The 26,084-nt window shown below is 39.5% G+C and overlaps 2 protein-coding genes across 2 annotated transcripts in view; one reads left to right on the forward strand and one right to left on the reverse strand.

The window, feature by feature from the left end:
• LOC115790840 (NF-kappa-B inhibitor zeta) overlaps window positions 1-6,225 on the forward strand; it is a 29,243-nt gene extending 23,018 nt beyond the window's left edge. The window contains exon 12 of the mRNA XM_030744807.1: window positions 3,145-6,225. Within this exon, the coding sequence (XP_030600667.1) occupies window positions 3,145-3,177 (33 nt within the window). The 3' untranslated portion in view covers window positions 3,178-6,225. The remainder of the gene's footprint in view (window positions 1-3,144) is intronic.
• A 15,379-nt stretch (window positions 6,226-21,604) lies between these two features.
• On the reverse strand, window positions 21,605-26,084 carry atf5b (activating transcription factor 5b). The gene is made up of 4 exons (XM_030744380.1): window positions 25,875-26,084; window positions 24,977-25,198; window positions 23,411-24,599; window positions 21,605-22,868 (listed from the first exon to the last, which is right to left on the reverse strand). The coding sequence occupies exons 2-4, from the start codon at window positions 25,113-25,115 to the stop codon at window positions 22,682-22,684; spliced, it is 1,515 nt and encodes a 504-aa protein (XP_030600240.1). The 5' UTR covers window positions 25,116-25,198; window positions 25,875-26,084; the 3' UTR covers window positions 21,605-22,681.

A 26,084-nucleotide genomic window follows, 5' to 3' on the forward strand; every position in this document is an offset into this window, starting at 1 on the left:
CAATTAATGATGAGTAGTAAGATGTCCTAGCTTTACAGAGAGCAACAAACTCTTTTTCCAGGCTAAATGAGCATCTTCTAATTTAGTGAGACGCCATTCCCTCTCCAGCTTACGGGTTATCTGCTTTAAGCTGTGCGTTTGTGAATTATACCACGGAGTCAGGCACTTCTGATTTGAAGCTTTCCTTTTCAGAGGAGCCACAGTATCCAAAGTCGTACACAGTGAGGATGTAAAACTATTGACGAGATAATCGACCTCACTGGGAGCAGAGTTTAGGTAGCTGCTCTGCACTGTGTTGGCACATGGCACTGAAGAGCATAATAAAGGAAGGAATTAGATCCTTAAACTTAGTTACAGCACTTACAGAAAGACTTCTACTGTAATCAAACTTATTCCTCACTGCTGTGTAATCCATTAATGTAAATATTACTAAGAAATGATCAGACATGAGGGGGTTTTCAGGGAATTTTATCTGAACTGAGCACTAAATCAAATAAAAAGTCTGAGAAATCAGACAGAAACTCTGAGTAAGGACCAGGTGGATGATAGATAATAACCAATAAAACATAAGGCAGAATAAGTCAATATGTTGATCAATTATTAAATCATTTACTAACAGGGACTTAGAGGAGAGAGACCTAATGTATAATACACATTTAACACATTCAGTTTTTTGCTGGTTTTGGGTTTGTTTTTTGGTGGTCTGGGAGCAGGCACTGACTCTATGGGATGGGGTTGGGGGGGCAGGAGGAGAGAATCTGCAGTGAGGCATGTAAGATGGTTAAGCACGGTTACTCTGTGTAGAGTAACCATTCAACAGAGACTGCTGCAGCACTTGTGAAAGGCCAGAGGACATTTAAACACTTTAAACAGTGACTACAGTCCTACATTTGGAGTTAAGCTCATTTGTGAGACAGCAATTAGTTTCAATTCAATTTTCAATTCAGTTTTATTTATATAGCGCCAAATCACAACAAACAGTCACCTCAAGGCGCTTTGTATTGTGGGTAAAGACCCTACAATAATACAGAGAAAACCCAACAGTCAAAACGACCCCCTATGAGCAGCACTTGGCGACAGTGGGAAGGAAAAACTCCCTTTTAACAGGAAGAAACCTCCAGCAGAACCAGGCTCAGGGAGGGGCAGTCATCTGCTGTGACCGGTTGGGCTGAGGGGAGAGAAAAAAGACATGCTGTGGAAGAGAGAGAGAGATTAATATCAATTAATGGTTAAATACAGGGGTGGAGCATTAACAAAATAAATAAGGTGTTGTGAAGCGAATGAACAAATAATGAGCAAGAATGAACTTGAGCTTTAATTATATTCATGCTTCGAACGAGACAGTCCTCAGTGTCTGGCTGAACAATCCCATCATGCACCACAATGTCAGAGGTCAGACAGTGGAGCTGATATTCAACTGTAAACACCACGAAGAGCTGGAAGAGGCTGCTGGGAGAGTCTTCATGAAAGTGCAGAACACCCCCGATGACAGAGATCCAGGTGGTGCAGTCCGAGCCTCCACCTCAGAGAACAAACACAGCGGTCGGACGTACGGCAGCAAGAAGCAGAGCAACAGTCAGCTTAAGATTTTACCTCTGTCGTCTCCAAGCAGTGAGGAAGACTCCCCCGTGTCCAAGCCTGCAGCCAGAAGCACGGTGGAGGTCCTGTTTGATGAGATCAGACACTCGACCTCCAGAGCTCACAGTTTTCCTCCCAGCAGTGACGTCACTGTCGACACTCACCTGCCAGACACCAACGAACCTGTGTCAGGTGATCCTGAAGGCTTGGAGCTGCAGGTCTCCCAGGAGTTTGAAGAAAGCAGCTCTCCTCTGGAGCAGGACATGTTCAGGAAGAGGAAAGCTTCAGACTCAGGTTACCTGTCAGACCAAACTGAGGCTGTGGTCCATAAGAGGAGGGTGGAGGAGGGGGGTGGGTCTGAACCAACTGTATCAGGTAAATCTTTCACATATAGTCTGTCAGAGGGGAAAGTGTTTTATGAATCTGCTGCTGCTCACCTCGACTGCTCACCTGAAGAGGCGGGGCAATCTGCAGAGGGGGCGGGCCCACCTGTGGTGACTGAGACACCTGTGTCTGAGCTGGGGATAGGCCCAGAGTCAGGCCTGACATGTGACATAACAGCTGCCTTCAAAACCTTCAGAGCACAGCTGGATGAACAACTCACTGGCCACTGGCAGAAAGTCGAAGGTGAAATTCTTCATTCGCTAAAGGAGTGTCAACAGCACGTGTCTGCACTGCTCACAGCTGTCCATCAGCACAGGTTATTGTTGCTGCAGAAGTTGGAAAGCAGCATCTTTGATCAGGTGAAGCGACTTGAAGAAGACTCATCAAACCTGAACTCCTTAAGCACTCAGATCCAGAGTTTTTTCCAGTGTGAGATGCAGCGGCTCAGCTCGTTCTGTGATAAACAGCTGCAGAGGCTGAAGTCTCTGGAGGGTGGCGAGGCCGCGATGGAGCGTGCGTCCACCGAATAAAGCAGGAGACGTTTCCCACACTGCACTTTGGTTTGTTACAACGTGAAGCTTTTGTTTGTTTCTCCTCTGAAGACATAAAATTATTTTTGAAGCCAAAGAATTAAAACAAAGAGCAGAAAAAAAAAAAAAAAAAGAAAAGCGCAGTCCTTACCGCATTAAATAAGTCATTGTTCAGAAAGATCATCCTCAGGAGCTGTCCCAGTATGCAGTTGGGATTCAGCCATCCTGCAGAGTTACAGCAGAGTCAGAAACCTCTGAACAACTTTAATGATCGGCAGTTGCAATTATTTTATGAAATCTAGTGTCACACACCGATTCGTGCCAGGTTTTATTGTTTTGTTTGCAAAAAAATAAATAAAAATTTACTGATGTCCAAACCTCATAGCTGGTTATGGCTATACACACACACACAAACAAATCTCATTATCTGAATTTCATGTTTAATATAAAAAGTATAAAGTAAACATAAAAGCATTACAGGTCCAGTTTAAGAGCCTGTGTGGAGTGCAAATGTACATTTAGTCTTCAGTGCTTTAGAACTGATGAACACGTGTCCAAACATGATCAAATTTATTTAGACATCTGTATGATAATTGAATTTGAAGCTTTTAATCCAGACTTGCTAACTAACCAGATTGTTCCTCTTTCTCAGGGGTGGCAGCAGATGCAGCCCAGACTTGGCTAAGCACTTGCTACATCTGCCCGGCAGGGCATTTTGGAGAACCCGACAGTAATGTTTTGAGTTGATTCAGGCTTGCATTTGTCTTAGAGAGGCTAAAATTGATGGTGTTTTTTGCTCTCTCTATGCATGGGTTCAGGCCTGTTATGTAAACATCTGATATTCTGTGTGTGGTAAAAATGCCTGACTTGCAATCAGGTGTTTATTATAACCAGCACAGAAATGTTAGGTGCCCATTAGCTGGTTTCTATGAAACTTCCATTGTTTGTTACATTGGAGTAACAAATTATCCTCGAATAAGGTGTTCCAGGTGATTCCAATCTAAAATCTATCTAATGTTCTTTGACGTGTTAATGTAACACAGCTCTTTCAGGACAGATGTGACAGTTCTGTATTGTTTGTTTGTTTTTAATTGTATTTGCATTCTTTCTTAGGAACAAGCCATAGAAATTACATGTTGGATCTTCAGTCTCTTAAATCCACCAGTCAAGGGTTAGGGGTAGGGTTTGGACTTGGTTAACAGCTGGTCCTTTTTCTAAAATTTTCACCTATTTGAAACACTCAGAACAGAATAGGAAACACTGTCACTTCAAAATGCATGTAAAAGACTCCATACAAAATGTAACATTGTCTTGTTTCTTACAATTTGCCTGTGTAGCATGGGGCTAAAAACAAAATCCAACTCTAAATCTAGGTGGGTTGTAAGTGACGTGGTGGATTATAAGAGGCTAAGAGACTGTAACACTAGAGGACATTAAGTCGTGCGTGGTGATGGGGAGTAAATGATTACATTTGACTGTACTTACATTTAAAAAAAATACTGATTATGTTAAATGATTTAGCGTATTAGGGTCAGATATGATCCAATGTATTGCGTCATTGGAGCGTTTTCATTTATTATTAATCAAGATTTGGATAAACAGCATTTTTTGCCATCTTTTGAGTAATTAGAAGAATATTAGTTAAATCTTGTTTTGCTGGATGGAAATCAGTGGAGTGCAAAGTGCTGTAAAAAACAAAATGACACAATAAAATCCAGCTACGCAAGGATGGGAAAAAGACCAAAATGAGATGAAAGCTCTCCAGCATAAATCATTCTTTAAAGGGAGATTCTGATGGTAATGTGTAAATATGGTTATAGTACTAACTTTACTGAAATATTAGGAATACAGTGATTATACATGGGCTGAACATTGGTAATGTTTATCTGTTTTGTCAGGTCTTTTTTTATGGCTAAAGGCTCAAAAGTCCTATTGACCTTCCTGTGTATTATCATGATGATGTGGTTCATGTAATGATTTTAAAGGACTTGGTAATTGCACACTTGTACTGTAGGGGAGTCTTTAAATTAATCTGAAATCCATCTTTTTTGGGTATTTGTGGATGTTTTGTCAAACATCTTTTTTAATTTATTGGGTTGAGGTTTAACAATTTAGCTTAGAATGTATCCTAAGTTTTCTAATAGTGGTGATGGGCGACAGCATAAATATAACATATTAAAGCAAAAAAATCTTTTTGAACTATTTCTCATAGATTGTTCTTTTTTTAAGTCTGTTTTAATATTTAGTGACTTGTTTTTTAATGTTTTTATGCCTGTGAAGCCCTTTGAACCTACACGTGAGATTGGGCTGTAAACAAAGAGGTTTCAGGTAATTTTACATGTATATAAATGTCACCCATTTTGTGATAGAACATTTTCATAAACCATCATACCACTTAAATTATTTAGAAAAATAATACGAAGGCTGCAAAATAGTTTATAACAGACACTCTATAATCAAGACAGTTTGTTAGGATGCATACAATGGCATGTCAGATAATAAATAATCTCAGTATTATTATTGAGATTATAATCTTAAATATTAAATCTTTAAATGCTATCAAATATTAAATCTTTTTATAGAATTTAGTGCAGAGGACAATGAGCTGGACAGCAAAAGCTTTGAGTAATAACCTACAAATAAAATAATATATTTTTCTTTTCTTTCGAGCGTAAAATGAATCATCCAGTTATGAAACAGATGATGAATAGCTTGAGTTTTCTTCAGAAAAATGCATTCAGTCAGGATGTCTGCTGTTACTGCAAACAACATGCTTGCATTGTGAATCACAAACACTTTGGCACGGTTCCTTTTGGAGTGGCGTGACAGGACTTGGTTCAGTCACTGGTTTTATAGCTTTCTTAATGACAGAGCTCTGGCTCTGAAAGAGAAGAAAAACGAGCGCACAAAACAAACAGTTCCCAACCACTCGTTGCAGCAGCAGTTCTTACAACTCGCAAAACAATCCTGATGCAGTGAAGGCCAAGATGTTTGCGCTTATGTGCATTTTGCAGTGCAATTCCATGGGTGGGAATGGTTCTTTTGTTGGGCCCGCTCTGATCCACAGAGAGGTGTCTTTGACACCCCTGATTGAAATAATACTTTTTTTTTTTAAATGTGACTTTTTTATTTTAGATAATAAATGCCTTACCTTATATTTGCCAAATTCTTTAATGTAGAGTACTAAATCTAGATATTAATAATCAAAAGGTTTATGTATTCAAAACAAAACACCTTCCTATACTGTAAAAGTGACATTTTTACTGGCATTTTAATATGGGACATTGTATAACAAACAGGGATGCTTAACTAGATGCTCTTTTGTAAGTGCTTTCTTCTAATCAGGGATATCAACTTTCATTTTATCGCAAATTTTTGGACATGTGCTTTTCTAATGAATACCTGTGGAGAAAATGGTTAAGGGGTTGGTTTTCTATCTGAGTGAGTGTCATTTTTTTTTTGTGTGCTTAAGGTAAAAATGTGGGTTTATTGTTTAAATCTCATAGGAAGTCACCAAGGACTTATTTGTTGGTGCCAGAATTATACAATTGGTTTTTTTTGTGTTGCACTAAAAATAATGTAATGTGTGGTGAATCATGAAGCATGTCATGTTTCGGGAGAGCTATTATTGTTGTGTTATAGTGTGCTAGACACACACAGACTTATAATTTTGTAATTCTGTATGATTTTGCATTTTAAGGAGCTTAATAAAATTTGGGGTTCTGTAAAAATAGTTTTTTTGTCTTGTTTGATTTCTTACAGATGCTAATCTCAGATGGTAAACCTGCAACACTTACTGCCATACAAGTGTGATTATATGACTTGATAATTAAAACCAGAAAGTTATAGTTTTAGGACTCTTCCATCTTTTTACAGGAAAAAATCAGCAGCAAAGCATTCTCTTTAAGCTGTCAGGTTCATTCATGTGTCCTGAGGTTTCTAGAAGTTTGTCGTGCTTGTTTGGGCTTGTTTAGCCAATGGGGAGAGGTTGGAGCAACAAGCAATTTATTTCTCAGTGCCAGACCTTGACAGTAAAGAATGTTTATAGGATCACATCTCACAAAAGAGTTCACTGGAGTTCACACACTCCTTTTACTTAACATTCTTTAGCTTTTGGCAAATTCTCAGATTAATTCATCTGAGGCCAGGTTCACACAGACTTAAAACTCTTTGAACACATCTCACCTTGCACAATGATCAAATTCTGAACCAAGCTGAAAGAGAGAAATTATTTAAAGGTATCCAGTTTGCTTGGAAGGTTTCCACATGTTAATGTATGTTTGTCTACATGTTAAAAGACAGACCACCTCCATATTATCAGTTTAAAAGGTGGAGATCAGAAGTAAACATTTGCTGGAGCTGGAGAGATCTGGTGCACATTGTACTGTGGCACATGACCTGTGATATTCCCTGGGCCTTCAGGTGTTTCAACATCAGACAGCTGTCACCCTGGTGATCCGGCAATGGCACCCAACTTTTTTATTTTATTATTCATCATGGCATCTCCATGATGTTGAGACTGTAGTTTTGGTGAGCTATGAATGCTCCCCAACCAGCTTCAAATCAGTCCCAACCTTTCTCTGTATTCCTCCATAGGTTTGTAGAATGTGGCCTCCTCCTTTTACTGACCTTCTTGATTTTGTTCCCACTGCTCAAGTTCTAGTACGAGTAACTGATGAGATGCCTCTAAAACAGGCTGTATTTAAAAGATAAATGTACGCACTGTGATATTACTCAGTGGTCAGTAAAATCCCACTGTCGAACCTGCTTTACCATCAGCATCTTGGTGTTCAAAATGCACTTGAAAAGTGAGCGATGCATCTAACCGAGAAGCCAGTGGACACTGTACACTCCTACAGTGAAGTCAACCAACTTGTCCCTCATCTTACTTTGTTGTCCCATTTAATTACATTGTAGTTCCAACAATAAAAGTTAGACTACTGTATAATGTATGTAGAGGGAAGCTGAAGGGAAATGTTGCATTTTTGCACCACTAGATGGTGCTGATGTAGCTTTTATCCAGAGGCATTATCCTGGGAGAAATATTTTACCATTGCTTTGGAAAATATGCGCAAGTGCAGAAGAGTGGTAGAAAGTCACTAATCTGCATAGAATTTGTTATGGATAGAAATCATTTGATCAACCAGTAGAAAACATCACTGTATGACACTGACAGAGTCATGCTTGATAAATTAGTGTTCTTTTGATTTGTCCTTCAGCGGTAACAGTGTAAGTTGGTTATAATTCCAGCTTTACTGGCTTACTGTCCATTGAAATTCTTTGCTTTGCGTTTACCTGCTGGGTGGCCTTAGAATACATTGTTATATTGTTTCTGTCTTTTGTGTTTATGAATCAAAACCCACATGTTTAAAAACATTTGTTTAATTGTGAATGTTTTACAAATGTCTGCTGTCATTTTTGTTCGTTTCATTACTGATTCTTAAAGTATACACATTTATACTAACTTTCATTGTTTAACAGGTCTGATTGGTCACTTTTTAGTCCAAACTAGCAGCTACATATGTAAGTGAAATATAATGTTTCATTGCAATATTGCAATATTGGCCTGGGTTCGATTCCACTTTGGCCCAGGCCTCTCCCTCTCTCTGTGTGGAGTTTGCATGTTCTCCCCGTGCTTGCGTGGGTTTCCTCCGGGTACTCCGGTTTCCTCCCACATTCCAAAGACATGCACTTACTGGGGTTAGGTTAATTGGCTAATCTAAATTGCCCATAGGTGTGAATGAGAGCATGAATGTGAGTGTGAAAGGTCGTCTGTCCCACTGTGTTGGCCCTGCAACAGGCTGGCGACCTGTTCAGGGTGTACCCTGCCTCTCGCCCTATGACAGCTGGGATAGGCTCCAGCCCCCCCGCGACCCTTAACAGGATGTGCGGAAGTGAATGGATGGATGGATGGATGTTCTTTGGAGAGTTGTGCCTGCTAAAAATGTGTCTGTGTTTTAAGTGCTAGGTGAAGTGAGAGCTAGTAAAAATAAGCTATATAAATTACAGTTAGCTGATAACAAATAGCTGGGCAGTTTCATGGTGTGCCAAATGTTTTCAATGGTGGAAAGTCTGGATGGCAGGGCCAGTACTCTACTATGAAGCCATGCTGTTTTAATAGATGCAGCATGGAGTTTAGCATTCTCTTGCTAAAATATGTAAGGCCTTCCCTGAAAAAGACATCATCTGGATGGAAGCATATGTTGCTCTATAATGTGTTTGGGTGCTGATGCATGTAGGATATGTAGGCTTTTAAAGTGAGCGCTGATAACAAACAGGATGGACCCTCTGCTTTAAAGAATGTGATATTCATGTTTCCCAAAAATAATTTGAAATTTCAGTTTGTCTGACCACAGAACAGTTTTCCACTTTTCCTCAGTCCATTTAAATGAGCTTTGATCCAGAAAAGACAGCAGCATTTCTGATTCCTGTTTACATATTGTCTCTTCTTTGTGTGGCAGAGCTTTAACCTGTATTTATGATTCCTGCAAGTGTCCCTGAATACATGCAGAAGAATCATGCCTGCTTTTAATGCAGTGTTGACTGAGGGCTTAAAGATCACAGGCATAAGATATTGGAGATTTCTCATGGAGATTCTCTGAATCTTTTGATGATATTATGTACTGTAGATGATGGTGAGATATGCAAAGTTGTCACAATTTTAGGCTGAGGAACATTATTACACTTTGAGAATGAAAACCCGGAGCCTTCTGGGCCTCCAGTGGGCCGCCTGCACAGTGGAGAGTCTAGAGTCCTGCACAGGCCCTAGGCAACAATTCACAGAGGGCTCCAACAAGAGTTCATCACCATTACATGATGAATAATAAAATAAATAAATTATAATATTGATTTAAATGATTTTTTTCTTACACAACAGAAATAATATCATGTAACAATACAATATATAGTCCAATACAGAGGATTAAAACTATGTGCTGGAACCTGCAATGGCTACTTAGTTTCACCTAATGAAAATAGTAATGATCCTGGGTCTGTTGACCCTGCATTGATTAGAGTTTTTTTTTCCTTTTAAGTGGTAAATGGTAAATGGACTAGTTCTTATATAGCGCTTTTCTACTCAGTATGAGCACTCAAAGCGCTTATGCTTCTTTTGTTTCATTTTCTGGTTTTGCTGTTATAGGTTATGTTTTGATTACTAGTTCCACAGTGTTTCCCAGTGTGTTGTGTCATGTCCGTGTCTTTGTTTCCTCATCTTGCTGCCTGTTTTATTTTGACGGTCTTCTGTTCCCTGTGTATTGTGTTCTATAGACAGCACTCACGTCTACTGCATTTCTAATTTGCAAGCCAAGAAATGTTACATGTCCCTTGTTTGATAAGGGCTTAAGAGAGCTTCAGAAGTCCTCTGTAGGGATGGGACAACCTGCTGAAATAACGACTCTCAGTCAGGCCTTTAGAACAGCTGGACAGAAGCCCCTGAGTAAAAGGCATGTGGTAGCCTGCTTGGATTTTTCTGCATATAATGGACTTAAATGAGGATGAAAGGATTCTCCTAAATGATGAGTCTAACTGAACTAAGAATAGAACTACAAGCACTGTGTTTGGTAAACAGCAGGTCTGGCTCATCACCTGCTACTCGCTCTCGGGAAATGCTAAATAATCAAGTACATTAGGGCTCCCTGGCAGACATTTTGAGCACTATATGCACACTTTCTAAGTGTCAACATTCTTGCAGGCTTAGCCTGAGAGAATTACCCATAGTTCATACCACTGTGACATGAAACACGGGGTTGTAGGGGATGCCTTTGGGGGAAAATGTTTAAAAGTAAATCCAGAAGCATAGGAGGAGCAACCAAAAAGTTACAAGAAAAAGTTTACATGACATCAGAATGTGTTTAGTTACACAACTTTATTCATTAAAAACTTAAAATTTCACTTAATCTGATATTGTGATACCTCTTAGCTCCTCTATAAAAGGAGAGCGTGAGCTCTTCATATCAGACATTTGGCCCTTTGAGAAACCACCACCTATCATTTTAAGCCCCACTGCTTCTCCTGCACACATACATGTTTTAAGTCTATGAGTTGGACATTGTTAGACAATTTGACTAGTTTCTTCTGTAGGTTAAATACCAAGAATGTGGGCACACACTACAGAATGGGGCAGAGCAGGTTGTACTTCTTGAGAAGGCCGGGGTCACTCAGCATCTGCTGAAAACTCTTGTTGACGTTCTGCCAGTCAGTGTCCACTGTTCTATGTAGAGAATTGAAACTGCCATGGTTTGCTGGGGGGGCAGCATTAAGAAGATGGATACAGCAGACCTCGACAGACTTGTTAGGAGTGTGAGCTCTGGAGCTGGAGCAAATTACATCAGTGTCCGAGAAAAGAACACTCAATAAACTGCCGTCCATCATGGGCAACAATCAGCACACTCTGCACAGTGTATTTCTGAGGCAGATGAGCTTCTTCAGCGACAGGCTGCTGTCACTGTCCTGCACCACTGACTGATTGGGGAACTGTTTTCCCCCCTAAGCCACAAGGCACTTCAATGCATCACAGGAGGGGAAAGTAGACTGAGACATTGAATTTGCAGCATGACTGTATAGCAGAACTAAAACTATCTACACTTTAACTTGCCTGACAACAGGGACAGCTGTGTATTATTATTATTAGTAGTAGTAGTAGTAGTAGTAATAGTAGTAGTATTTTACTATAATGATCATAGTGTATGTATATATGTATATATATACATACCCACATACATGAAAGTGACCAGTGCAGAAAAAACATTCAGTAGATTAAATATGAAGGTGTTTTACGGCACATTTAATTTTATAGAACTGACAAGAGCACTGAGTAGTAAGATTGGTTTCGCAGTACTTTTTGAAGCAATATTTTAACTTGACTATTAAAAGCAGTCAACCGTCTTTGTGTTACAACACATAAGTCCTTTGGCTCAGCAAATATCCCTGTTAGGTTAAACAGTAATAATATGGATTCCAACCAGAATCATCTGATTGTATTACACTATTAACATGTTGTAAATGGCTGTGGGTTCACTCTCAAGCTTATTTAACTTATTCCATAAAGTCTCATTATAAAGGTCTGTTCATGGCTGCTACCTTGGTGTTTTGAAACAGACTGTCTCCACTGAGGGGCAGATTTGACTGAGAAACCACACTCCTAGTAGAAACCTGTCAGTCACAAGGCAGGCACAGCCTAAATCCTTCCACTCTTTGACCTCCTTTTTGACTATACAGGAGCACATAATTTACAAAATAAACTTAATATTTTGTTCTTTTAGCTTGTGATTGGCACCATAACCTCAGGAAAGGATGTCTTTCTACAACCAGAAAAGTGAATGCAGGTTTAAGACATTTCCATACTGGTTTTACTTCTGAATTTTTACATGTCAAATACTGCTTGCCTGGCTTGCCCTTATGGAATGCCACTGCAATAAGGTGTGCAAAAAGTGAATTTGTCTGATTATTGAATCCACTGAAGTACTGCAGGTGTGATAAGTAATTCTTACCCCGTGATTCTTTTTTTTAATTTGTGCGTGTTGTTGCATTGGAAACCATTTGCCCTCCAATAATAGAAGCATGCTGTTAACTTGTCATAGATTTCACATAGATTTAAAGTGCTTTTAGTGCTCAGCTATAGTAGCTATAGTATAGCTCAGCTATAGTAGAAAAGCACTAATTATATATATATATATATATATAGAGAGAGAGAGAGAGAGAGAGAGAGAGCATGGTGCTGCTGGTGGACAGTACAAACACTGGTACATTCATTTTATTGCTGTGTTCAAATGAAAAATGTTTTGTTATACTGAATAATGACACTGATATGCTGTAGAAGAAACAAATATTTACCTGAGATGTCCCATTTGATTCTTTTATGAGGCACTGAAATAGTCATTTTCTCAGCATATATTTTATTGTTTATGACAGAGAGGAAATTATTGGACAATTATTGTAATTTGCAAGTACAGAAAGAGTTTAGCTGACTCAACAGAAATGGTACAATTCCAAAGCTTTTCCTATAGAATCTTCTCTCTCAATGACAATGCATTTGGATGTTCACATATTTTGGTGATTTTTGCAAGGGAAAACTGCAATAATTTTACAGTCGTGGTTTAAACTTAAGATTGAATCTATTTTTTTCATCTGCACCAACACAGCCAGCTTTTTTACCCTCACCCCCACCCTTCTATCAGCCCATACAACTGCTCATAATGAATTTAAACCTTTCTCACTGGTATACTTGGAGGCATTGAACAGAGCTCCAGGCCATTCATCTCATTGTGGCCACCCCCTGCTCCCCCGTACTAAAAAGCAGGCACACACACACACACACACATACTTCTTCTCTATTTCTGCTCCTCTTGCATCACCCCACCAACCCCCTACTTCTTTCTCGCCTACTGGCTCTAATATCATCCTGTCTTCTTTTCGTTTTACTACTTTAGCCAGCATGTCTCAATATGACCGCAGCTTTACTGAGCATGTAAATTCATGGTGGCTGTGTGTAACCACTGATGCAATATGTCATGTTTTTTATGTTCATTGTTATCAGTGAAGGTCCAGAGTAGAACTGTTGATGTCACTTGCATCTTGCACATTCATCTTGATTCTATTTATTTTCAGTAGCTTGGACTAAATTCCCATTTATCCATCTTAATTGCTTATCCATTCAGAGCCATGGGGGATGCTGGAGCCTAGTTCAGCTGACATAGAGTGAAAGGCAGGGTACAGAAACAAAAAACTTTGACAGCACTGTGATCACATTATTATACAAGACACACAAACACACACACACACATACAGCTCATTTTTAGGTTTTTAGGTAACTATTAGGAACATTACAGCGCCATGAGTGGACATGAAGTCATGACTCCTCCTCCACATCCATTTACAGTGCCTGGATTTTTATTGCAATGGGAATCAATATTTGAATATTCAATTTTGGATATTACCAAAATATATTTTCTCCCACAATTAGTAACAGCTAAATCACATTCAAATGCTTTAGAACCATAACAAGAGTTTGGTGGTTTGCTAGAAAACATTTGTCACAGATACAGTGGCTTGCAAGTTAGAACGTTTCAGTGAGTAAAAAACACCAACATCAAAGTCCACCTGAGAAGCGCGCACAAGGCAGCTACGGAAACCGATCTGAACCGACAGAATCTGGCGTTCACCTTCGGAGAAATGTGACTACTCCTCACTGCCACGCAGCCGCAACGTTATGATGAACCTGTTCAGTCCTTGTGCGTTTCCGGCCACTTTATCAGTGAGAGAATAACAATCAGGAACAATCAATATGAGGATGCGAGGGAATGAAGAAAGAACAGGGACAAATACGTTTGCAGCCAAAAAAAATGAGCACAAAGAGCAAAGACCAAAAAAAGTCCAAGCCCGTACCGCATATAAAACACCAGCACACGACCATAAGGTAATGAACACACACAATTCAGCTACACAAGCAGAAATGCGACATGAGGTCGGACACATATCGAGCATCTAACCAAGCTAGCTCCAAAACAGAAGCTGTTGTTAATCTGCTGCACTGACGCTGAACTTTATTGGGAGTTTCTTGTAGAATTTATTGAGTTTGGGAGTTCATGTTTTTCTTTGTTTCTCCCTGTTGATGTTCATGTGTGTCCTTAATATAACACACATTTAGCATGTAGTGCTGCTGTCTTGTCAACAGTTGGTTGTTGAATATATTTCTTTAAACGGTATCTTTGGGTGAGTTTTTATTACACAAGAGTTACTCTTGTACCTTGAGAATCTTGCACCTGACAAAGTATGAAAAACTAAAACTAATACTGAAACTAACGAAACTAAACTAAAACTAAGCAATAAACCAAAAATAAAAAATAAAAAATGAGCAAAACCACTCTGAAAACTAATTAAAACTAACTGAGTTAAATAAAAAAAGTTAAACCTAACTAAAAGTAAACGATAATGTAAAATCCAAAACTATTATAACCCTGGTTCAGAGTGATGTGCAGTGTTAATTCTCCGCCACACATAGCATTTTGCATTTTGCCCAAAAAAATTCAATTTTGGTCTCATCTGACCAAAGCACCTTGTTCCACATGTTTGCTGTGTCTCCAACATGGCTTCTGGCAAACTGCAAACGGGACTCTTATGGTCTTCTTTTAACAATGACTTTCTTCTTGCCACTCTTCCATAAAGACCACATTTGTGCAGTGCATGACTAATAGTTGTCCTGTGGACAGATTCCCCCACCTGAGCTGTGGGTCTCTGCATTTGGTCCAGAGTCACCATGGGCCTCTTGGCTGCATCTCTGATCAGTGCTTTCCTTGTTCAGCCTGTAAGTTTAGGTGGACGGCCTTGTCTTAGTAGGTTTACAGTTGTGCCATACTCTTTCCATTTATGGATAATGGATTGAACAGTGCTGCGTGAGATGTTCAAAGCTTGGGAAATCTTTTTATAGCCTAAGCCTGCTATAAACTTCTCCACAACCTTATTCCTGACCTGTCTGCTGTGTTCTTTGGACTTCATGATGCTGTTTACTCCCCAGTATTCTCTTAACCAACCTCTGAGGCCGTCACAGAGCAGCTGTATTTGTACTGAGATTAGATCACACACAGGTGGACTCTTTTTAGTCATTAGCACTCATCAGGCAACTTCTGAATGCAGTTGGTTCCACTCAGAGAAAAGGGGGCTCAATACTTTTGCACACCGCACTTTTCAATTTTTTATTTGTAAAAAATGTTTTGAATCATGTATAATTTTCTTTCCACTTCACAATTGTATACCACTCTGTGTTGGTCTTTCACATTAAATTCCAGTGAAATATATTTATGTTTGTGGTTGTAATGTGACAAAATATGGAAAAGTTCAAGGGGTATGAATACTTTTGCAAGCCACTGTATTCAAATCCCTCTAATCTTAATCTGATCCCATTCTTTACAGGTCAGCATTTTCTTTCTTTTTTTTTTAATGTCTCAATAACCATTAGATGCGGGAATAACTTGCTATTACTATACACTCACTAGCCACTGTGCTAGGTACCGTTCAACTGATCTTTAATGCAAAAAATATTTCATTAGGCAATCAAATGCCAGCATTTAGGCAAGTGGACCTGCTGACATTCGGCAGGAAGAAAGGTGATTTAAGTGACTTTGAACATGCTTGTTGGTGCCAAACTGGTTGATCTGAGTATTTCAGAAATTGCTAATCTACTGGGACTTTCCTGTACAACTATCTCTAGGGTTTACAGAGAATGATATGAAAAAGAAACAAATATCAAGTAACTGGCAATTCTCTGGGAGAAAATCTTTTGTGGACATCAGAGGAGAGTGGTACCACTCCCGTCAGCTTAAAACAGCTTACAACAAAATCAGACAACAAAAGATTGGGAACATTTCCTGGTCTGAAAAGCTTCAATTTTTGCTGCAACATTCAGATGGGAGTCAGATTTGGCATGAACGACATGAAAGCACGGACCCATCCTGTCTTGTATCAGTGTTTTAGGCTGCTGTGATCCACAATCTTGTGGATCACACTATAAATAGCTCAGTCAGCGTGGTTCTATACCACAGCTAATCAAGATGGCAAAGTGATTCACTGTTCAGACTGCCTTACAGTTGATATTGAATGAGACAGAGAGTTTTGATAGTGATGCAGAGGAAGAACTTTCAGAATATGAGGATCACATTTCTGAAAATTCAGAATCTTGCACTGAGTCTGAAGATGAGGATGAGCATCAGGCAGCTCCAAAGCATAAAAGAGTCTAAGGTCCAACACGTGAGCAGCCAGCCATATGACCAGCCCCTCAGCCAGGTCCAAAACACAAGCGAACCTCAAGACCAGCCCATGAGCAGCCAGTCATAGGACCAGCTTGTCAACACCTTGAAAATGACGTGGATGTCAAAAAATGGAAGAACTGAATGGTCTTCTGGCTCAAGAAATGAACTCCTCTGCATGGCTGCCAATGTAATTTGGATGATACCAGGAACTACACACTTGGCAATCACTCATGCACAAGGCCTCAAGTCTTCTTTTGACCTTTTCATGCCATACCCTATCAAGAAAATCATCCTGGATTGCACAAATTTAGCAGGAAGGAAAGTTTTTGGAGAGAAGTGAAAATTTATGGACAAGACCGATTTGGATGCTTAGTTTGGAGTTCTTATCCTTGCTGGTGTTTTCAGGTCCAAGGGGGAAGACACAGAATCCCCGTGGGAGATAGAAACTGACAGAGAACAATGTCTCTGAAAAATTTCAAAAGAATTTCCAGGACCATCCATTTTGATGACTGTGATGATAGACCAGCTTGACGGCAGCGAGACAAGCCAGCTGCCATCAGGAGAGTATGGGACAAGTGGGTGGCCCGTCTCCCCCTGTTTTACAACCCTGGGCCCAATGTCACCATTGATGAGCAGCTGATGCCATTTTGGGGTCACTGCCCATTCCGACAGTATATCCTTTCTAAATGCAGTATAAAGATTTGGGCTGTCTGTGATGCTGCTTCATCTTAATAAAAAAAATGAACAGAAACAAGTGGCATTTCAAGTCATAAATGTGATTTAACAAAGGTAACGGGAACAAATTTATCATATGTGCTGTTAACTTGCAATTGAAGTAAACATCTGCTGAGTATATTAACAAAAAATGGTTTGATTATGTTGAATTAAAAGCCCCAAAATGCAATGGATCCACTAGACCCAGCAGGACTCTCTGTGTAACAAAAAAAACGAAGCCCTTATAAGGGTTAAACTTCACAGTCTACCTGAGCATTGTTACTGACCATATCAAGCCCTCTATGACTACAGTGTACTCATCTTTGACTATTCCAGCAGCATAGCATGCAATGTCACAAAGCTCAAGTGATCTCAGACTGGTTAAATATGATAGTGAGTTCAATGTACTCAAGTGGCTTCCACAATCACCACATCTCAATTCAGCAGAGCAACTTTGGGATGTAGTCGAACGGTAGATTCACATCATGGATGACAAATGTGCAGCAGCTGTGTGATGCTGTCATTCATTCTCTGAGAAATACTATCAGCACCTTATTGAAGCTATGCTTCAAAATATTAAGACAGTTCTTAAGGCAAAATGGGGTCCAACCTGGTACTACCAAGGTGTAACTAATGAAGTCTCCAGTAAGCATAACTCATGAGGTGGACTATTGAGAAACTGTATACATTCATGGTCACCTAAAAAAAATTTTTTCCATAGAGCAAAAAGAAGTTGAGTTGTATAGAATTCCATGGAAAAACAGAACTATGGCTCCCTTGCTTATCATTTTGTAAGTGATGGTCCCCATTAGAGTCACAACGGAGGATAAAACAGGGTACATTTTAGTAATGACAAGTGACCAACATCTAAGGGTTAATTTATAGTACTCGAGGGAATGTGAAACGTTGTACTTGTGACTTGTCTTCTTTTTTATTCACTGTTTTGATTAGAGTTTTATATACACTAGCAAGGGAAAGTCTGGAGCCACCCCTAATTTCTTTATGTTTTGCGAGAAAAATGAGAAATGCAGCACTTCAGTGAAACAAGCAAATGTAAAAATGTAAATGAAGTATATAAGGCAAAAACAGAGCTGGTAAAACATGCTTGAAAGTCAATTTTTGGTATGATTACCTTTATTCCTCTTTTAGGTAAGCATTGCTGTCATTTCTTTAAATAGTCTTGACAAATAAGCTCTTCTTTAGATGTGGCTGCCATTTTCAGGTCCCGAGTCAGGTCTTTGGTGGATTGTTTCCTATTTCTTAAGATCATAACTTTCATATACTGTTCATCTGAACCAGGCTCAAGGAGGGGCAGTCATCTGCTGCAACCAGTTGGGGCTGAGGGGAGAAAGCCAGAGATTAATAATAACCCATGATTAAATGTTGAGTGGTGTATAAGCAGAGGGAAAAGAGGTGAATGAAAAAGAAATACTCATTGTATCATAGGCCTGTTGCAGTATAACTAAGGGATGTTTCAGGGTCACCTGATCCAGCCCTAACTATAAGCTTTATCAAAAAGGAAAGTCTTAAGCTTAATCTGAAAGACAGAGAGGGTGTCTGTCTCCTGAATCCAAATTGGGAGCTGTATCCTTCCTCTGATGGGTTCACAAAAATCGCATAGAAAACTCAAATAACAAAACGTACTCCATGCACTTTATCGTGTGCATTAGCATATACAGTTATGGAACATCTGTATCTACCATAATATGTAGATACAGAAAACGGTTTTCAATTTCTTTGTGGGTCAGCGCACTTTTTAGCTACCTTATGTAGTTTCTATGGATTTCCTTCATACATATTATTATAATTAGGGTCCTGAAGATTCTATTGATGTAAAGTGAGTTGAAATATTCTACAGCATGTATAACTGTAAAGATATGGTCCAGCAGACTTATTCTATTATAGGTCTTAAAGGGCTACAGCCCTCATAGCACCATATCACTTCACTTTCAGATGGCTTACTTGTGGTTCCTAGGGTATTTAAAAGTAGAAGGGGAGGCAGAGCTTTCAGCTTTCAAGTCCCTCTTCTGTGTCCCTCTCCCAGCTTGGATTCAGGAGGAGACAGACACCTCTATTTCTAAGATTGGGCTTAGAACTTTCCATTTTGATCAAGCTTATAGTTAGGGCTGGATCATATGCTGCAATAGGCCTAGACTGCTGTGGGGTTCCCATGATGCACTGAGTGTTTCTTCTTCACTCACCTCATGTGTTTATACTCCACTCTGCATTTAATCATTAGTTACTATTAATCTCTGGCTCTCTTCCACAGCGTGTCTTTTGTCCTGTTTCGCTCCCCTCACTCACAACTGGTCACAGCAGATGACTGCCCCTCCCTGAGCCTGGTTCTGCTGGAGGTTTCTTCCTGTTAAAAGGGAGTTTTTCCTTCCCACTGTCACCAAGTGCTGCTCATAGGGGGTCGTTCGGACTGTTGGATTTTCTCTATATTATTATAATTATTTACTTTTCAGTATAAAGCACCTTGAGTTGACTGTTTGTTGTGATTTTGCACTAGATAAATAAAATTGAATTGAATTGAACTGAATTGAATTGAAAATACTGTTTTATGTGTGACAAAATCATTGTTGGCAAGGGAACAAATTATGCTTCTTTGTGACAGACTGCTTGTAATGAAGTGCCTACAGGTCCAATTAAATTCATTTCTTTGCTAAGTTGTGTGTCATGTGTAGACACAGCAGTGTTTCATCCCTTGAATTAGGTGCTTTGTTTATGCTTGAATGAGTCATAGGTCAGTGTTAAGTGGCTTAACAGAAAAAACAACAGCAACAACCCTAGACTGGGACTTCCATACGTGACATTTTAATATTTATGGTATGGTATGGTATGGTATGGTATGGTATGGTGTGTGTGTGTGTGTGTGTGTGTGTGTGTGTGTGTGTGTGTGTGTGTGTGTGTGTGTGTGTGTGTGTGTGTGTGTCATATTTTTCATAGCAGAGCACGTCTTTTTCAAAGCTTGGAGGGACACCTTGTGGTGAGGGAGTTATATCGTCATCCTCTTAGAATAATGGCTGAGGTCATTTTATAACAAAAGTTTTATTTTTGCCTAAATAATCATATTTTCAATATTTGGTTCAGGTCTTTCTTTTCTGAAAGACCTGAAAAAAATTACTTAAGCCATTATTTTAAAAGGGTGACAATATAGTAACAGACGGAAATATTTTGTTTGCTCACAAAAATAGATGATATATATGGATTGTAAGCTCGAATATATAGTATTAAACCTAGATATATCTGTTAAATAACACTCTGAACATATGAAACTTTGAATGAAATTCTATGAAAAATTAATATATTTTAATATGGAATGAAAACGTTTGCTATATAGAATGAAAATTAGTATCAATAGAATGAAATTTGAAAAATATGAAATGAAAGTGTGAATCTACAGTACTGTGCAAAAGTCCCTAATTTTGCAAGGAAAATGGGAAATGAGTACAGCAATTTATTAAAATGTGAAAACGAACTGAAATGCAAAAACAGAGTTTGTACAATTATAAAGAGCTTTAAAGTCAATATCTGATGTGACCACCTTTATTCTCCAACACAGCCTGAACTCTTTAATATATATATATATATATATATATATATATATATATATATATATATATATATATATATATATATATATATATATATATATATATATATAATATAGTGATTCTAAATTTGCCAACTCTTGTATTCATGCTATTTTATGACATATGGAGCTGGATGATTATATATATATATATATATATATATATATATATATATATATATATATATATATATATATATATATATTTATTTATTTATTTATTTATTTATTTATTTATTATCTCAGCCAACATAAGCGTTCCATAAAATCTTATAAATCTTCATCAGAATAGCTGCACATTCTGTTTTCACATTGCACCAAACAACAAACAGAAGCCAAAATCAATAGATTTAATGGTGCTCTCTGTCAGCACAGTACTTTCTTATTCTGATAGTTCACTTGCATCTCTCTCCTCCTTCTGCAACTATTGTGTGATATTGCCTCATGCACTTGAAAGGCCTACGACTGCTAGGAGAGATACCAAGAGATTCCACACACACATATGCACACGCCTTCACACACGCACACCCTCTACGAGCTGGGACACGAGATAGGCAACTTCTGTTTTCTGTTGACTGTCGGAGCTTGATAGGACTCCACACAGCCCTGGGGATCAATCAAAATATGGGGGGGGGGGGGGGGCACTAAAATATTGGGGGCAAACATAACATGAGGTTGTGCTTCTTAATTCTCCAAACACACTTCTCTTACTGTGTGGCTGTTTGGACTCAGTCTTAGCTCCTTAATCTAGAGGGAATAAGGTTTTCTCACAAAATGGTCAGCTGTCAAAGTCTGCCTTCATGGGCTGCCGTCTGGCGATGAATCCTGGGAATAAGGATCAGACTCTGACTGCATTGCAGCCAAAAAGAGAGGGCTGGAACCTGCAGTTTTGGGGTAGAGTAGAAACATAATGGGAGGGGCACAGGGGCTTTTATTCTGCATGTCTATCTCTTAATCCCACTCTGTTCTTATTCTGTGTGTGCGCACCAGGCTGAACAGAGTACAGGGTGTTGTGATGAAACGTATGAGGAGAAAAACAGTCCAAAGACAGAGGTGGATGATACTACATATCTGGTTTATTTGGCTGTAATTGACCTGATGTTTCATTTCCTGACATTGACATCGACTATTAAAAGGACCTGAATTTCAGATACATCAAATTGAGCAATTGAAAACAAAATTCCCATGAAGTCATACCCAACAACTATTTATTGTTGTGTCAACAGGTGATTGTTTGTTCGCAAAATACAGCCGAGAAAGAGGGAGAAGGGAAAGGAAAAAAGAAAGCCAGTGAATGCTTCTGTTTCTCAGAGCAAGAAAGCAAAACCTGAGCATGAATCACACTGGCGGGGGTAGAAACTCAGAGAAAAGTTGCCAGCTGATGAGAGGGAAAAAGTCAACTCAGTTAAACTGACGCAGTGGAGATCTTGAAGCCATGCAGTTAACAGAATATTGCCTTCAAATAACACTCGCACATGCTTTTCCAAAATCAAACATGCATTGGGTATTTCAGAAGGGTAAAGAGGTGTAAATACTCAACAGTTTAGCAATACAAATTCTCTAAATGTTTCTGATAATGAATATTTGTAGAGCATGTTACACAATTTTTCCAGCAATCCCTTTATTCAGTTGATTGTTTAAGCAAATGATAAATGAACATTATTAAGTAAAAATAAAATAGAAAATAAAATCTATATTTAGCATGGATCTGCCTTAATGCTGCTGATGTGTGTCACAAAAAACCACAAGCAAATTCAATCACTACTACTAATTCAAAGAGCATTTTGTAAACGATCCTTCGTTGCAAGCGCAAACTCAGTCGTCACAAGGCTGTGAGTGCAGTTCGGATCACAGTGGTCACGGACAAGTTCAGCATCTCCTCTGGAAGCCACCTCGCTAAGGCTTGTTATAGTTTAGTCACCCATTTGGAAACTTCTTGTCTTTTCTCTTAGGAAAGGTGTCTGTATGTCCAGTCATCCTCTTGGAACAATTACATTTTTTTTTTTTTTAAGAAAAGAACTACCAAAATCATGCAAACTACCATTTGTGAGACAAAAACCAGTTGGTGCTCTCGACTTGATTTTTCTCTTGGTGCTGGCTGGGTAAGTTTGGAGTTGAGGTCAGCGTGGGCGTTTTTAGGCACTGCCATCCTGTTTGAGCCGCTGACTGCGAGCCTTGTAGACCTCGATGAGTAAATCTTTGACATACTGTATTTCTCGCTCCACCGATTCCGCCTTGTCACGAAGCTCCCGGTTCTGCCCCTCGAGGCCGTGCAGCTCCTCCTCCAGAGAGTCCAGCTCCGCCCTCTTACGCAGCCTGTACCTGCAATTAGGAACAATGTGTCTGGTTGGTTTTACAGGTTTTGCTGCCTTGCACCTTTAATAATGAGCAAACGTGACCTTTGAAGCTACACTGTTTGAATTACACAGAGCTCAAACATCACTCCACTGGGATAATATGAGGTGCTGCTTATTTCACCCTTTTCTGCATGGTCTAACTTTAAACCTCACAATATAAAGACTTTTTTTCATGTGCATGCTGTTTTACACAGAAAAGAGTAAGTGAAACACAGTGAGCCTGCCAGACTTATAGAAGTGGTTAGGTGGGGCTGAATTTGGCAGACAGCGAGGGACTTTCCGTGTCCCTCCTACATTTTGCAGGACATTTAAAGCAATGTGATGTCTGCTTTATGTAACACTCCCACCATGCTGACAAGTTTTACATTTAAACAGACCTTTACCAATGATCAACAGCAATATTTTTTCTATTATGTCCAGTATATCAAAAATAGTCTTGCATATTTTTTGGATATTAATGAATGTCAACGTGTGTTTTATGATGAAGAAAGTGAGCCAGTTGTTTACCTGTGAGCAGCAGTTTTGTTCTGGTCTCTCTTCTTCTGCTTCCTCTCTCCACTGTTGGCATCCAGAGACACTGCACTCATCACCAGAGCCGGTTTCACAGAGCAGGGCTCATCCTTTAGCCTCTGGGTGGGGCGGTGAATGGGGCCACCCAACAGTGGCCCCTCACCCTCCCCTCTGGACAGACATTCATAGCTTTGGTCTGCAAGGCATTCTGGATAGAGGTAGTGGCCATGTTGGGGATCGACAGCCTGTGCTTGTGACGGCTGATCTAGGTCACCTATAAAGCTATGGTAAGGCTCTGTGCTGGCCATGGACTGGTGGAAGTAGCCGTCACTGGCCACCATTGTCTCTTGGGGGATACTCCCGGAAAGTCCTCCATCTTTGCTGCAATGCAAGACCTCGAGCCCCGCGCTGTCATAACTTACATTGACCTTCACATTGTGCATCAACTGTCCCTCTCGCTTGTGGTGGCCATCGTATGAGCCACCCAGGCAAAAACCTCGAGCAATCTCTTCGCTGCAAAACATTCCTTCTGAGAAACAATAACTCTCCTCTTCCTTCAATGATAAAGCACATTCTCTCACCTTCTTGATGCTGCCGAGGCTATTCTTGCTCACCGTCTTCAGTGTCGAGTAGTGGTTCACAGACAGCTCTGTACTTCCTGAGTAACATCCCCTGGAGCCCCACGTATCAAGTCCAACTTCATCCCCGACTTTCACAGCCTCACCAAGGATTCTTCGCCCGTTGTTGTGGTGGTAGCGGTGGTGGTAGTTGTATGGAGCGGGTCTTGCAATTTTGGTTCTGCTGATGGGTCCGCCGCAGAAGCTGGCCAGGTCCAGTTCCCCTGTTGCCAAGGTAACAACCACAGGGCTGGTTTCTGATTGGCTGGTCCCATACGAGCCATAGGGTAACTGGTAATAAGACTGGGAGCCCATGGCTTGGGCACCCTTCTCACATTTTGAAGATTTCTCCAACTTGTTTGTGGTGGATGTGGACTCAGAGCGGAAGTAGTCCTCAAGCTGAGCCAGCTCCTCCTGAAGTAGAGAGGTCATGACCTCCAGATCCGAGGGCACCTTGACATCTTGTTCTAACGGCGAGGGTGGAAGAGATGAGCTTGGAGAAGACTCGGTCGTAGACACAAATGAAGACAAATCAACTTTTTCCGTCATCCAATCAGAGTGACCATCACCTAGAAAAATTAAAAATCAGAATAAAGCATCATGTAATCAGCAAAGCAATCCATTTTTTTCAAGTGTTTGTAAAAAAAAAAAAAAAGACTAAAATTAAATATGAAAATTAAGAAAAAAAATCTTAAAGAAAGGTTGAGAGCACAAATGTAAAAAAAAAAAAAAAAAAAAAAAAAAAAAGCTAACATTAAAATTAAGCAATACATCCAAAAAATCCAAGCGCCCAACTAACCGATCATCTGAAAATGATTGAACAGCATCGTCTGCATTCGATAAATATCCACTTAGCTGTACTCACTGTACGACATTAGCCCCGTGCTGCACTGCGGCTCCGACCTCGGGATGTGGAAAAATAAAAAAGCGTCTTGGCCAAACTCACCAATTAAGTGCTGACTCTCCGTTGGCTCCGCCCCCGTCCCCGGCCGTGATTGGCTGGGGCTAGCCTGTCGGAGTTGGGGAGCGCTGAGCTCGCCTGTGGAAATGGGAGAAATTTTCCTGCGAAGGATCGATGCCGCCATTGTGTCGTCTGCTTCGATCGAATTGTTCAAAAGCACAAACTGTGCACTGGGTGGATGAAACAGTTGTGGAAACACCTGAAGACCTGTGGGGAAAAAAAAACAAAAATTTGTGAAATTTGTATAAAAATATTTGCATTAGCTTTAAATGCCCCATTTCAACCTATAAAGTTAATAAGCTTCTAGATTTTTCAAAAACAATGTAATATTAATATTTTAGAAGATAATTACAAAATAAATGTACATTAGTGGGTAATTGGTTCAGCTGAATTAAATCAGTGGTCTATTCACCTGTAACCTCATACAGGCATTATTACTGACTTATGTCACACTTTAAATTTAAATTAGTAGTTTAAAAACTGTCATTTGACATACTTCAGGGAAAAAACATGTACAAATAAAAAAGATTAATAATATTTTTAAAAACTTTTGTATTCCTTAAATAACGTAACAGACTTCCAGAAACATAAAACCAGAGGTCATTTACAGACTGTAGATAGCATAAACATTTGTTGCGCACTTTAAATGTGTCAACACTCACAAATCAAATACATTCACTGTGGTTACAGTTTAAAAATGTAAGTTTGACAAGATTACTTTAAATAGTAATAACGGCTGAAATAGCCCCGTAAATCTCGTAAAATCACGACCGAACTGACCGTACACTGTGAAGTCAGGTTAAAAGTGTCTAAAGGTGTTTAAGTAAAAGGAGACGTTTAACTTTCCTCTGCTCCTACAAAGCTAAAAGACTCTTGTACTCACCCCATAGTTTCTGAATTAGTCTTGTAAAAAGTGCGTTGCAGAAGCAAAGCACACAAAGCTTTACGTTGAAGAGGACGACAGTCACTGTTTAAAAAGCCATAATTTCCCTTTTGGAAATCAGGGACCCTTCATGAAGCGCTATTTCAACGAACAGGACTTGCAGACACAAAGTTTTTAAATCCGCTACTTCTCCAACTCCTAATGCCCGGA

The sequence above is a fragment of the Archocentrus centrarchus genome, chromosome 13 (assembly GCF_007364275.1).
Source record: "Archocentrus centrarchus isolate MPI-CPG fArcCen1 chromosome 13, fArcCen1, whole genome shotgun sequence".
In the NCBI taxonomy this organism is placed as follows: domain Eukaryota; kingdom Metazoa; phylum Chordata; class Actinopteri; order Cichliformes; family Cichlidae; genus Archocentrus; species Archocentrus centrarchus.